The sequence below is a fragment of the Eucalyptus grandis genome, chromosome 5 (assembly GCF_016545825.1).
Source record: "Eucalyptus grandis isolate ANBG69807.140 chromosome 5, ASM1654582v1, whole genome shotgun sequence".
In the NCBI taxonomy this organism is placed as follows: Eukaryota; Viridiplantae; Streptophyta; class Magnoliopsida; order Myrtales; family Myrtaceae; genus Eucalyptus; species Eucalyptus grandis.
Genome location: NC_052616.1, coordinates 10,931,263 through 10,944,877, shown reverse-complemented (window position 1 = coordinate 10,944,877; position 13,615 = coordinate 10,931,263). Strand labels below are relative to the sequence as shown.

Sequence of the window (13,615 nt, the reverse complement as noted above, 5' to 3'; positions counted from 1 at the left end):
GGGGGCGACGGCAGCGGCAGTGTCAAGGGAAAGGCAGTGGCGAGGTGTCGAACCAGAGGGCTTCACGGCGGCAGCACGGCGGGATCTGGGATGGCAGCGGCATCGAGGCACGGCTTGGCCCGGCTACTGGGATTCGCTCGCTGGACCGTGGTGACGCAGCGGGAGTCCGGCACGGCGACCGCGAGCCTTCCCCCTTTCCAGATCCGACGTTCAGACGGCCTCTCCTTCTCTCGAAGTTCCAGATCTGACCTCTTTCTCCGCTTTCTCTCTCTCTCGGGCTCGGGCTTGCCCTTCGAGCTTCGGAGGAGAAGCGGCTCGTGGGGGGGACAGCAGCAGCAACTGGCGTCGGGATCTCGTGGTGTCGGCGTCGCGGAAGGGCTCGGTCGCCCCGGATCTGCGACGCAGCTCTCGGCCGGACCCTCCTCAGGCTTGATCTTCCCTCACTCAGGCCAGATCCGAGCCTCCATCGGCCGGATCTGACCTTCTCGAAATCGCTCGCCGCCGGCCTTCCCCGAAGTCTCTCGGCGGAGGGTGGGCTGAGCTCGCAATTTGAGTTCTCTCTCGCTCGCTCTTCGATTCCTCCCCCGAAGTCTCTCAGTGGGAAGATCTCAGAGTTCGCTCGTGTTGGTGTCGACGGAGGTGCTCCGCTATTTATAGGCGAGGGGGTCCGGTCGACGGAGGAGCTCGGCCGCCCGTCTTTGGCTTGCCGACCGGACTCTCGCGGCCCAACCGGCGTCTCATCTCAGCATTAAAGGCGCGCATTGAAGGCGCATGCGCGTTGTCCTCTCCTTCGGCGGCCTACCTCCGTGCCTCTCTGCCGTAGGTTGCCCTTGAGCGCGTCGCCGGCCACCGCTCGTGAGATGCAGAGGTGAATGAAGAAGAAGAAGACAGGAAGAAGAAGAGGGGGGGCCAGGTCGTGCGAAGGGAGAAAGAAAAAGGGGCTGGCTGCTTTTTTTGCTTTTTGCTTTTCTTGTTTTTATTTGTTTTTTTTTTCTTGTTTTCTTTTTGTTATCTACTTATCCGAAAAGAAAAATAAATTAAAATTTTAATTAATAATATTAACATAATTAAAATTGAGGTGTCAACAATGGTCAATCCAGTTTCAGCTATATGTTGATGTTTCCAATTCGCATTCCTGTTTTGATGAAGTGCAAAAGGACAAGAAACCCGTTATTCTTTCTAATATATTGGACAAATTCGATGGATGTGACAAATTCAGATGCTTTTTCACACTGCATAGACTTAATTTTGCAGTTAAGTTGATTTTCAACAAGTTTGTGAAAAGCTTTAAAAATATAACAAAATTGACTGTAAGATGAGAATGAATGGAACCAAGTAAAACGCAATAAATAGTTAATAAAACAAATGTAGTATTTATTGCCGTTGAATGAAATAATAGGAGAGGGATCCCAAATATCAAAGTGAATTAATTCCAAAGGTTGTTTTGACCTGGACAAAGTAGGATAATGATTATGGCGGTGATTTTTATTCATAGCACATGTCGTACAGACTGAAGATAAAGAACGACTAAAACTAATGTTGGATGAATTGAGAAGATGCACAAGCCAGTTGGTGGTGGCATTTCCCAAGCGGTTAGGCCATAAAGTGAGAGAAGCAACTGACGCAAGAGATGTGGAAGAGTGGCCAAATGGAAGGGTGAAACAGTAAAGCCCATTGTCATGCATGTCGTGGGAGGATTTCCTAACCATTTTTAGTAGACGTGGCAATAAATGAGTTTGAATCAAATTGGAAAACACAATAGTTATCAGGTGCAAACTGAGACATGGAGAGAAAGTTTTTAGTGATTCGGTATGACTAAAATTTGACAAAGTATAAAGGACATAAAAGAGGAGACAAGTGTACCTGTGTGGGTGATCGGTAAGGAGATTTTGTCATCCACAACAAGTTAATTTTGACCTGAATATGGAGTGACACTTGTAAGTCCCACAAAATTGTCCATAATGTGATGCATAGCACTTGAGTCAACAAACCATGCCGAATATGTGAGAGCATATGGCGGACTTGATGGCGGCAAATACTATGGCAGTGAATTCAGACTCATCAAGTAGGCTTGTGCGGGTTGGACTGATCAAACAAAGTGGTAACATGTATTGGTCCTATGGCCTTGCTTGCTACAAAGCTAACACAATGGGCCTCCTCTATTGCGGTGTTTCCTACGATTTCTAATTCCATAATGTGAGCCACAACCATTGGATATTCCAAAAAAAAAATCCTAGATTGATTAAAATCTACATGGAACTTGTTGGACTCATGACGAGTTAGTTGAGAAAGAGGCGGTCCTTGGCTGGTGTGAAAAGCCATTGAGGGGGGCTAATTATTTGTTATCTATACTTGCTCTAGCCTTCCCTTGTGATTAAGAATTAAGGCATGAAGTTGGTCCTTTGTCAAGGACTCGGTTTGAGTTAAAACGGAAATTGCAGAGTTAAGACCTTGAAATTTAGCACCCAAACCACGAAACAATTGAGTATGATATTCATTAATAGATAATGGCTCACCAATAGCAGCTAACTGGTCTATGAGGCTATTGGCTTATTGTAGGAATTCTGTGACAGATCAGTAACCTTTTGAGAGTGATTGAAGCTGGAGCCATACAGTAGATGTGTGAGCAGTTAATTGAGCAGCCTATGAGTTCGCAAGATACTTCCAAACACTTGCATGATGGGTGACTCGTCAATTGAGCAACTATTGGAGTAGTCGACGAATGGAGGATCTAAGCCAAGGCAATGGACTCTCCAAATTTCTAATTTTCAAACGTTGGTTGATCATCCGCATAATAGCCTCTCTTGGTGCAGTCTCCTTGACAGTCTCCTCCAGCTAAGGTTTGGTACCGTTCAGAATGGACAGCAAGTAGGTAGCGTGTCAATACGACAAGATTTGTGCTTTCTAGATCAGAAAGTTTGTCCCAGTTAGCTTGTTCCTAATACTTGGTGGTGACATGAGAGTGGGGTTACTTGAGACGGTCGTGATAACATTAATGGTGGTGTTGATGCAAATGAAGAAGATAATGTTTCTTCAAACATGGATTGGTGAGGCTTTCGTCAAAGATGCTCGATACCAACTTAAAATACTTAATTTCATTATATGTAAAGGAAGCTACCGCAATCGCAATTGATACATGAGGGAGTCGTGAGACTCAAAGAAGAATTAGGTTCTAGGGAATAAAATTTTATTCCTTTTTCCAAAGATGTAATTGTGTTGCAAATACAATGTATATAAAGGACTCTAAGAGATAAGATACAAAATGTGACGAATAACAAATATTCCCTAAATATTAGTTGAATATTTTCTTCCCTTACCAATGATTCTTGATTGGTTTCACCACCACCGACCAAGGATTTTGAATTGAATGGAGGATAGGTCGGTACTCGATTGACCGATCGATCCCGATTATACCAATTGGTCTTGTTTTTAAAATGTTGGAAAAATAAATTGAAGTGAGAAAATGACTCAAATAGCCTATAAACTTCGACACAATATGTTCTCATGTAATCTCTAAATTTTTAATTTGTTCAATATGACCTCGAACTTTTAATATTTTCAATGTGGTCTATAAATTTTTTATATATATTCAATTTAATCCCCAAACTATAAGAAAATGCTCAATATTTTCCTTGAATTTGAATTAATAAAAGAACAATATTGGATATTTTCATATAACTAAATGACTCAACTGGACATATATAAAATTTTAAGGACCATGCTAAATGGATTAAAAGTTCAGAGACCACATTTGGACCAATATTATGCTAAATTTAGGAAACACTTGTGTTATTATCCCAATCGAAGTAAGATTGTTCAAAATTAGAAAAGCACCAGAAACGTAATCGGATGCCAATTGAGAGAAGTTCCCAACCCGAGTGAGTGGTCCACAGAGACAACACCCACGTTTTCCAAGTTGATAATGCCGCTCCCGTTTTTTTATCATATGAGCTTTGAACTGAAGTGGCAAGCAAGCAACCTTGCTTTGACCGACCGACAATTTCATCACGTGAACGGATTCTCGGCTGAAATCCTTTTTTTAGTCCTAACCAGCAACCACTTCCTTTTTTTTTTTCTCTTCTTCCGACAACATTTTTAGCCACCTTCCGTGATCGTACACTCGAATTACTCGTCTTGCATCAACAAAGCAGTGTGTCTATGTGCCCATGAGGTTCCTGCCAACAAACTCATCACTTTAAAAATTCAATTTAATTTATGACAATCTATGACAAAATAACATAACATGCGTCCCAATAATCATAAATCAAATAGATAAGAAAGTTTCAATTCATATAGAATTATGTACAGACAATTACACTTTGGTTTAAAGAAAATTGTGAGTCAAAATGTGCCCTAACAGCCCCATGAAGACCCTTCTGATCTGAATCAAGAAGCTTCAAGGACATCACCTTCCGACTCTTATCCCGCCTGTCCGATTCTTGACACCCACCGAACCCATGAAAACCTAAAGAAAAGGACAAGGGTGCTGGTATAACAAAGCGGACGTGCGCGTGCTGCTGTCCTCTTCTCGTCGTGTCAAGGGATTTCAAAAACAGTGTATCCATCCATCGATCTTCTGTCTCATAGCTAGTACGCGCTTTTTGTCCTTTGGCCCCACCTCTCTCTCTCTCTCTCTCTCTCTCTCTCTCTCTCGCCTTCTTCGCTTCTTCTCTCCGCACCAAACCACTACCGCGAGCCCCACCGGAAGCTGGCGACCATAAAGTACACTCTTTAATTCACCGACTCTTCCCCTCTTAAAAAGCAACAGCAGCCCAAGAAGGGAGTTGACTCGATCTGAATCGCAGATCTGCAATTATGGGTATCGTGAAGTTCCTCCGCTCCAAGCTGCTGAACAGGCGACGCAGCTCCGACAGAGCCGCCGTCCACGCCGATGAAGGGAGGGTTGCTCGGGAAGGTGCGGCGACACGGCAGAGACGGCAGTGAAGAGGTGGGAGTGGGGAGAGATCGAGAGGATCACGGGGTGCTTCTCGGAGGTGGTTGGAGAAGGCGGGTTCAGCACCGTGTACATGGGGCGTTTCCCCGGCTGCGGAGGAGGCTCCACCGCCGCCGCAGCAGCCGTCAAGGTCCACTGCGGCGGGGGAGAGCGGCTTAGCATGGCCTTCAAGCAGGAGCTGGACGTGCTGCTTCAGCTCGAGCACGAGAACATCGTCAAGCTCCTCGGCTATAGCGATGATGCAGGTTGGCACGTCGCTCCTTTGTGCGCCTAGTTTATATTTAACTACCAAGATATGAAAATATTTGTCAAACTTCATTTCTTTGAATCGGAAGAAAATCATTTCCACGAACAAGGTTGAGATTTTGACAGTTGTGCATTTCAATTTCAGCTATATTTTGCCATTTTATAAGTATATGTTGATCGTATATAATCATATAGTAATCCTACCACCATTAGCAAGAATGATTTTTTTCAGTAATATTAAATAAATATCATGTCATCGAAAATTAGTAAATTACCATAAGAAAATTTTTGTCAGTAACTAATTTAAGTTTCATCCCGTCTCATGAAGATCAAGGCGCGCTTATATTCGAATACGTCTCTTGCGGAACACTCCATGAACGCCTCCACGGCAGCGGCAGCAATAAGCGCTCGACTCTCCCATGGAAGAGCCGCGTGAAGATCGCCTTCCAACTTGCGCAAGCCATCGAACATCTCCATGAAAGATGCACCCTCCACATCATCCATGGCGACATCAAATCCTCCAATGTTTTACTGGACGGCGACTCCGATTGCAAGCTCTGCGACTTCGGATCCGCGAAAATGGGCTTCTCCTCTATGATACCGCCACCCTCGTCGTTGCCTTCATCATCTCCTTATGTTAGGAGAAAGAATATTATCATGGGTTCTCCGGGCTACACCGATCCGGCATACTTGAGGACAGGGATAGCCTCGAAGAAGAACGACATCTATAGCTTCGGCGTCTTGGTCCTCGAGCTCGTGACTGGTTTGGAGGCGTTTCGCGCGGACAAGGGACTGGTCTTGGCCTCGATGGCAGCTCATATGACTAAGGATGTCGATCGTATGGATGTTAGTGAGGTGACGAACATGGTGGATCCAAGATTGAGAGGTGATTTCAACGTGGAAGAGGCGAGGGCTCTGATTGGACTAGCGAGGTCGTGTTTCGACGAGTCGACCCTGGTTAGGCCGACAGCGAGCTGCATGGTGAAAATGATGAAAGAGAAGGTTTCTTCAATTTCAATCACGAACTCAAGGCATAAACTCTCTGATGATCTGTAGCCAAATATGGATGTTTGTTTGGAGATCTACATGTACAATGTGTGGATTTTCTAATGATCTGTGGCCAACATTGAACTATGTTTATGTGAAGATCTACATGTGCATGGTTTGAAATCAAATCGAATTGAATTAATCACGAGCGTAAAGAATCCATCAAAATCAGGAAGAAAGCAACGTAATTCTCCCCCCTCTCTTTCTTCCTTTTTTTCCCTTGTGCGCTTACCTTTTTTCCCCTTTTAGACTTATTTTTCAATCTCCTTTGTTTCTTTTAAAAAAGTTAATATTATGAAAACCTCAAATTGACACCCATAATAAATTTACTGCAAATTAATTTTTGACCATAAAAACTCAAATTGATACTTTAGTGATAAATTCACCCTCTATTAATTTCTGGTAAATTTTATCATCAAATTACCAAGTTAGATAATACGTTACAAGTGTACTAGGTTAGAATTTTATAATTCATTTGTTAGAGATGTATTGATTTGATATTTTTTATGATAAAAAAATTAGTTTGGGGTAAATTTGTCATAGGTATATCAATGTAGGATTTTTGTGGTTAAAAATTAATTTAGAATTAATTTATCATAGATATATCAATTTGGAGTCTTTTATAGTATTAAACCAAAAAAAAAAAAAATTCTCCTCCGTTTAATTTTTTTTCACCTACTCCTACCTTTCTCCTACTATAAATATAGAAACTACTATTATAAAAAAAAAAAAAAAAAAAAAAAGTACTTTGGCTCGGCGGCTTGGTTTGGTTTGGCAAAAAATAGAAAAATTGAACCAAATTGCTTAATTTCAATCTAATTCGATTTGTGAACTAGTTTTCTAAAATTACCTCTTCAAATCAACAAATTTTAAATTTTAGTTCAGTTTGTTAGTTTGGATTGAATTATATATGACCTAAACGATACAATCGATTGGTGTACAAGACGTAAAATACTTAATTTCAATAAATGCAAAGGAAGCTACCGTAATTGCAGAGATATATGAGGGAGCCATAAGACTTAGTGAAGAATTAGATATTAGGGAATAAAATTTTATTCCTTTTTTTCTATACATAATTGTGTTGCAAATACTATTTATATAAAGGACTCTAAGAGATAAAATACAAAAGGTAACGGAATAACAAATATTCTCTAAATATTTCTCGAATATTTTCTTCCCTTAACATCCCCCCGCAAGCTAATGGTGAGGGTGAACCATTAGCTCAAACCACAATTGAAGGAATCGACAAGTAGGCAAGCCTTAAGGAACCAGCTAGTAGGCAAGCCTTTAATGAAGATATCAATAGTTTGTTCTTTGGTAGAAATGTAGTAGACTACCAATTGTTTCCCAGAAATGCGTTCCTGAATGAAATGATAATCAATTTCCACATGTTTGGTTCAAAAATGAAAAATGAGATTTGTGGATAAGTAGATGGTAGATAAGTTATCGCACCAAAGAGTGGCGGCTTGGGTGGTTGTACATGAAGATCCCGAAGAAGATATTCAAGCCACATTAACTCCGCTGTTGTATCCGCAAGACACTTGTATTTTGCTTCGGTGCTGGAAAAAGTCATAGTTCATTGCTTGCGAGATTACCAAGAGATGAGATTTGGTTGGTGATAGAGCGACGGTTTGTCCGGTCGCTCACCCAATTGGTGTCAGAAAATGCATGGAGCTGAGTGGCTGCTGCTTGAGTAAAAAGAAGACCATGCAAGACCGTAGGGATAAGTATATTAAAAGTGTCAAAAGTTATGTACGATGTTTACTTTAGTGCTAAAAGTTCTTGCCAACTCATTTAAGCGCTAAATTGGAGAAGAAACAATCACTTAAGTATCAATGACAAGAAATCCTAACCCAAATGATTACGTGGCATTTATAATTAAAATTACAATATGACTTGGTAAATTTTTAAAAATCTTTACTCCACATGGCATTTCCATGTGGTATGGTTAACAATAAAGTGATCGATTTTTATCACTTTAAATAAAATTTGACACTTAAATAATTACTATATATAACATTTAAACGACATTGTCTAGGGGCTATCTCTGACTAGGTACATCAGTGAGCCACATAGGATTGAGAAATTAATAAAATATATCCATGTTAAATTTCCAACAACTCAGATTGAAATTGGCACTTAAGGGCGCGTTTGGTTGTGTTTCTATTTAAAAATTGTTCCAGGAACAGAAATAGAAAAAAGTGTTTGTTCCGGAAACAATTTTTGAACAAAACAACGCGTTTGGTAAACTTGTTCAGGAATAAAAATAAACGAAACATGTTTTGTAAATTTGGATAATTTTTTTATTTCTTTTATTTTTTCTATTTTTTTCTTATTTTTCCTTTTTTCTTTTTTTTTCTTTTTCATTTTTTTTTTTTCTTTTGGCGGTCGCCGGCCAAGGCCTTGGCCGGCAACCGCCGGCGAGGGTCGGCCTCGCCTTGATCCGGCGAGGCCGAGCTCGCCCGGCCAGAACGGCGAGGCGCGGCCTCGCCGACCGCCGGGCGAGGTCGGCCTCGCCGGATCTCGGGCGAGATCGAGCTCGCCTGTGCCGGCGCGAGGTCGGCCTCGCCTTGATCTCGGCGAGGCCGAGCTCGCCCCAGCGGGCGGCGCGGCCTCGCCGGGCCACCGCCGGGCGAGGCCGAGGCTCGCCGGCCGGGCGAGGTCGGCCTCGCCGGATCTCGGGCGAGATCGAGGTCGCCTGGGCCGGCGCGAGGTCGGCCTCGCCCGGCTATGGCGAGCCTCGGCCTTGCCGTGGCCGGGCGAGGCCGCCGTCCCTCGTCGGCCGGTCGCCGGCCATGGCGAGGCCGGCGACCGGCCAAAAGAAAAAGAACAAGAAAATAAGAGAAAAAAAAAAAAAAGTGTTTCTAAAAAGTGTTTGAAACAAGAAACACAAAATTTGTGTTTCTTGTTTCTTTTTTGTTCCTGGGAACAAAAGAACAAAAAAACAGAAAAAGTGTTTAAAAACAAAAAAAAGAAACACAAACAAACGCGGCCTAAGTATTCATTTTTTTTTATAAAGAAAGTGACACTTAAGTGTTTAAAAAGAAACTGTTGGCACTAAGTGAGTGTTGTATACAACTTTTGGCATTTCTAGTGTACTTATCCTTGAGATTGTGTCAGCTAAGTAACACAGATTGTGTTTCACGGCCTGCCAATCGACCATAGTGGGGGCGTGAAGATGTTGACAAGCTGAATTCACTGCGCATACAATATCGGGCCGCCAAGAGTGAGATATTGAAATGCTCTAACAATACTTCGAAACTGAAATGGGTGTAAGTGGCTCATGAGAAGCAATTGTTTCTGGTTCCATGGAATTAGTAGGAGTAGCAATGGGTTTGGCAGATTGCATATTAGTATTTTTCAGTATTTTCCTCACAAATTGACCCTGGTGAAAATGTAACCCATCGTTGGTAGGAAGCACTTTAATCCCCAACAAATAATGAATGTCCTTAAATCCTTGATAGCAAATTCCAACTGAAGGGATTGCATGAGATCATGTAATGGAGCATTCGGGGAACCGATTAAATTAATGTTGTCAATATACACCAATAAGTAAATGGTGAAATCAGCCGCGTGCTTAACAAACAAGGTGGTGTCGACCCTGGATATGACAAATCCCAAGTCACACAAGCGGGTGTACCAAGCGTGAGGTGCTTGTTTAAGACCATATAACGAGCGTCGCGACAAACATAGTCGGGCTTACTCGCATCAACAAAACCTCACGGTGAAGTCATAGAATTTTCCTCCTCAAGTAATCTGTATAGGAATGCATTAAAGACATCCAATTGTTGAATGGACAAATGTTGAGAATATGCCAAAGACAAGACCATGTGTATGGTGATGGGTTTGGTGACTAGACTAAATGTCTTGGTGTAATTGATACCCTCTTGTTGATGAAAACCCTTGGCAACCAATCTTGCTTCATATCATTCAATAGTTCCATCGGAGCGGTGTTTAATCTTATACACCTATTTGCATATGATAGGTAGAGCATGAACGAGAAGTGGAACAAGATTCCATGTGCCATTATCCAATAGTGCTTTGTATTCGAACTGCATTGCGAGCTATCATTTCTCATCCTTTGCAACCTTGGAAAGACAAGTGAGTTCTTTAGGAACACCGGATTGAACCACAAGAGCCAAGGTGTGATTTCTTTTAAAAGTTCGACGAGTTATTGTCCCATCTCGAAGACAGGTTGTCATAGGATGTGAAAATGATGCTGTTATCATGGCAGGAGTTTCTGTGGAACCTCAACAGCTTCAGTTGTAGTTTCGGTGGTGTCAACAAGCAGAACATCCGGATTTGGTAGAGAAACCCCTGGAGACTCGAGTGGTTCAGCCGGTGTCGAGGATGATAGAGACAAATTAGTAGGTGAAAATAGTTCCACACGTGTTGGTGTTAAGGCATTTTGAGAGGAGTTTGACGTGGCAGCAAGAGGATAGGTGGCCTCATCAAAAGTGGCATCCGCAACAACATAAAAGTGCTTATACTTGGGGCAATAGTAGCGATATCCTTTATATCGCGGAGGATAGCCTATAAAGAAACCTTGGATCTTGGTGCGAACTTATGGGGCAAGTAAGGGCAAAGAAATTGATGCATTGCACAATCAAAAACACGTTAATGCGTAATATCGGGTTTAGTGTGAAATAAAGTTTCTTAAGGTGAATATTATCAATGATTGGTGTTGGCGTGCAGTTAATCAAGTAAACCACAGTTTCAAAAGCAAACTCCCAAAACACTGGTGGAACAGAACCTTGATGAAGATGGTCAATCCAGTTTCAGCTATATGTTGATGTTTCCAATTCGCATTCCTGTTTTGATGAAGTGCAAAAGGACAAGAAACCCGTTATTCTTTCTAATATATTGGACAAATTCGATGGATGTGACAAATTCAGATGCTTTTTCGCACTGCATAGACTTAATTTTGCAGTTAAGTTGATTTTCAACAAGTTTGTGAAAAGCTTTAAAAATAGAACAAAATTGACTGTAAGATGAGAATGAATGGAACCAAGTAAAACGCAATAAATAGTTAATAAAACAAATGTAGTATTTATTGCCATTGAATGAAATAATAGGAGAGGGATCCCAAATATCAAAGTGAATTAATTCCAAAGGTTGTTTTGACTGGACAAAGTAGGATAATGATTATGGCGGTGATTTTTATTCATAGCACATGTGGTACAGATCGAAGATAAAAAATGACTAAGGCCCTATTTGGTAACCATCCAAACAGGGCCAAATTCTGATTCTTTGTTCCCGGAATCAGTTTCGGCATAGAATCGCGTTTTGTAAAATTTTTGTTCCCGGGAACAGATTGGGAATAGAATCAAGAACAAAAAAAAAGTTGATTCTTGTTCCGGGAACGAATTTGAGAATCAAAATCAAGAAATTTTCTTCTTCCCTTCGGCCATCTCGCGACCGCCGTCCACCACCGCCGGCCACCGTCCACCGCCGCCGCCCGCCGCCGCTGCCGCCGCCCGCCGCCGCCCACCGCCGTCGCCAGCCGTCGGCCGCCGTCCGGAGGCTCGCCAGACTAGGGCGAGGTCCGACGAGCTCGCTGGAGGCAAGCCTAGCCATCGGCGAGGCTCGGCCTAGCCATCGGCGAGGCTCGGCCTAGCCATCGGCGAGGCTCGGCCTCGCCCGGATCTGGCGAGGCCGAGCCTCGCCGGGCCGGGCAAGGGGCCAAGCAAGCCTCGCGACGCCCGGCCCACCGGTGGCCGGCGAGGCTCGCCCAGGCCGGCGAGGCTCGGCCGACGAGGACTCCGGCCTCGCCGGGGTCGGCGACGCTCCCAATGAGGTCGCCGGCCAAAGAAGAAGAAGATGATAAAAAGAAAAGAAAAAAGGAAAAATAAAAGGAAAAAGAAAAGAAAAAATGAAAAAATGAAAAAAGAAAAGAAAAAAAGTAAAAAAATTATTTAAAAATTAAAAGAAATAGATTTGGAACGAATTAATGAACACGGTACCAAACGCGATTCTATTCCCGTAATCAAAAATTTTGGACAAAGCACCAAACGGCCTAAAATGCTTAGAATCGCCCCTAGGGAACGAATAAAAAGAATCGCCCGATCGAATCTACTCCCGGAACAGAATCAGTTCTGATCAGAATCTACTCTCGAGAACAGAATCGTTACCAAACGCGCCCTAAAACTAATGTTGGATGAATTGAGAAGATGCACAAGCCAATTGGTGGTGGCATTTCCCAAGCGGTTAGGCCATAAAGTGAGAGAAGCAACCGACGCAAGAGATGTGGAAGAGTGGCCAAATGGAATGGTGACGCGGTAAAGCCCATTGTCATGCACGTCGTGGAGGATTTCCTAACCATTTTTAGTAGACGTGGCAATAAATGAGTTTGAATCAAATTGGAAAACACAATAGTTATCGGGTGCAACCGAGACATGGAGAGAAAGTTTTTAGTGATTCCAGGTATGACTAAAATTTGACAAAGTATAAAGTACATAAAAGAGGAGACAAGTGTGCCTGTGTGGGTGATCGGTAAGGAGATTTTGTCATCCACAACAAGTTGATTTTGACCTGAATATGGAGTGACACTTGTAAGTCCCACAAAATTGTCCATAATGTGATGCATAGCACTTTGAGTCAACAAACCATGCCGAATATGTGAGAGCATATGGCGGACTTGATGGCGGCACGGCAAATACTATGGCAGTGAATTCAGACTCATCAAGTAGGCTTGTGTGGGTTGGATTGATCCAACAAAGTGGTAACATGTATTGGTCCTATGGCCTTGCTTGCTACAAAGCTAACATAATGGGCCTCCTCTGTTGTGGTGTTTCCTACGATTTCTAATTCCATAATGTGAGCCACAACCATTGGATATTCCAAAAAAAAATCCTAGATTGATTAAAATCTACATGGAACTTGTTGGACTCATGACAAGTTAGTTGAGAAAGAGGCGGTCCTTGGCTGGTGTGAAAAGCCATCAAGGGAGGCTAATTATTTGTTATCTATACTTGCTCTAGCCTTCCCTTGTGATTAAGAATTAAGGCATGAAGTTGGTCCTTTGTCAAGGACTCGGTTTGAGTTAAAACCGAAAATTACAGTGTTAAGACCTTGAAATTTAGCACCCAAACCACGAAACAATTGAGTATGATATTCATTAATAGATAATGGCTCACCAATAGCAGCTAACTGGTCTATAAAGCTATTGGCTTATTGTAGGAATTCTGTGATAGATCGGTAACCTTTTGAGAGTGATTGAAGCTGGAGCCATACAGTAGATGTGTGAGCAGTTAATTGAGCAGCCTATGAGTTCGCAAGATACTTCCAAACACTTGCCGCGGATGGGTGACTCGTCAATTGAGCAACTATTGGAGTAGTCGACGAATGGAGGATCTAAGCCAAGGCAAT

The 13,615-nt window shown here is 42.6% G+C and overlaps 1 protein-coding gene across 1 annotated transcript; it reads left to right on the top strand.

Moving 5' to 3' along the window:
• The first annotated feature begins 4,815 nt into the window (after nt 1-4,815).
• Nucleotides 4,816-6,392, top strand: LOC120293609 (probable receptor-like protein kinase At4g10390). Its single transcript, XM_039313306.1, has 3 exons — nt 4,816-4,915; nt 5,008-5,199; nt 5,529-6,392. The coding sequence occupies exons 1-3, from the start codon at nt 4,816-4,818 to the stop codon at nt 6,254-6,256; spliced, it is 1,020 nt and encodes a 339-aa protein (XP_039169240.1). The 3' UTR covers nt 6,257-6,392.
• Nucleotides 6,393-13,615: the final 7,223 nt, after the last annotated feature.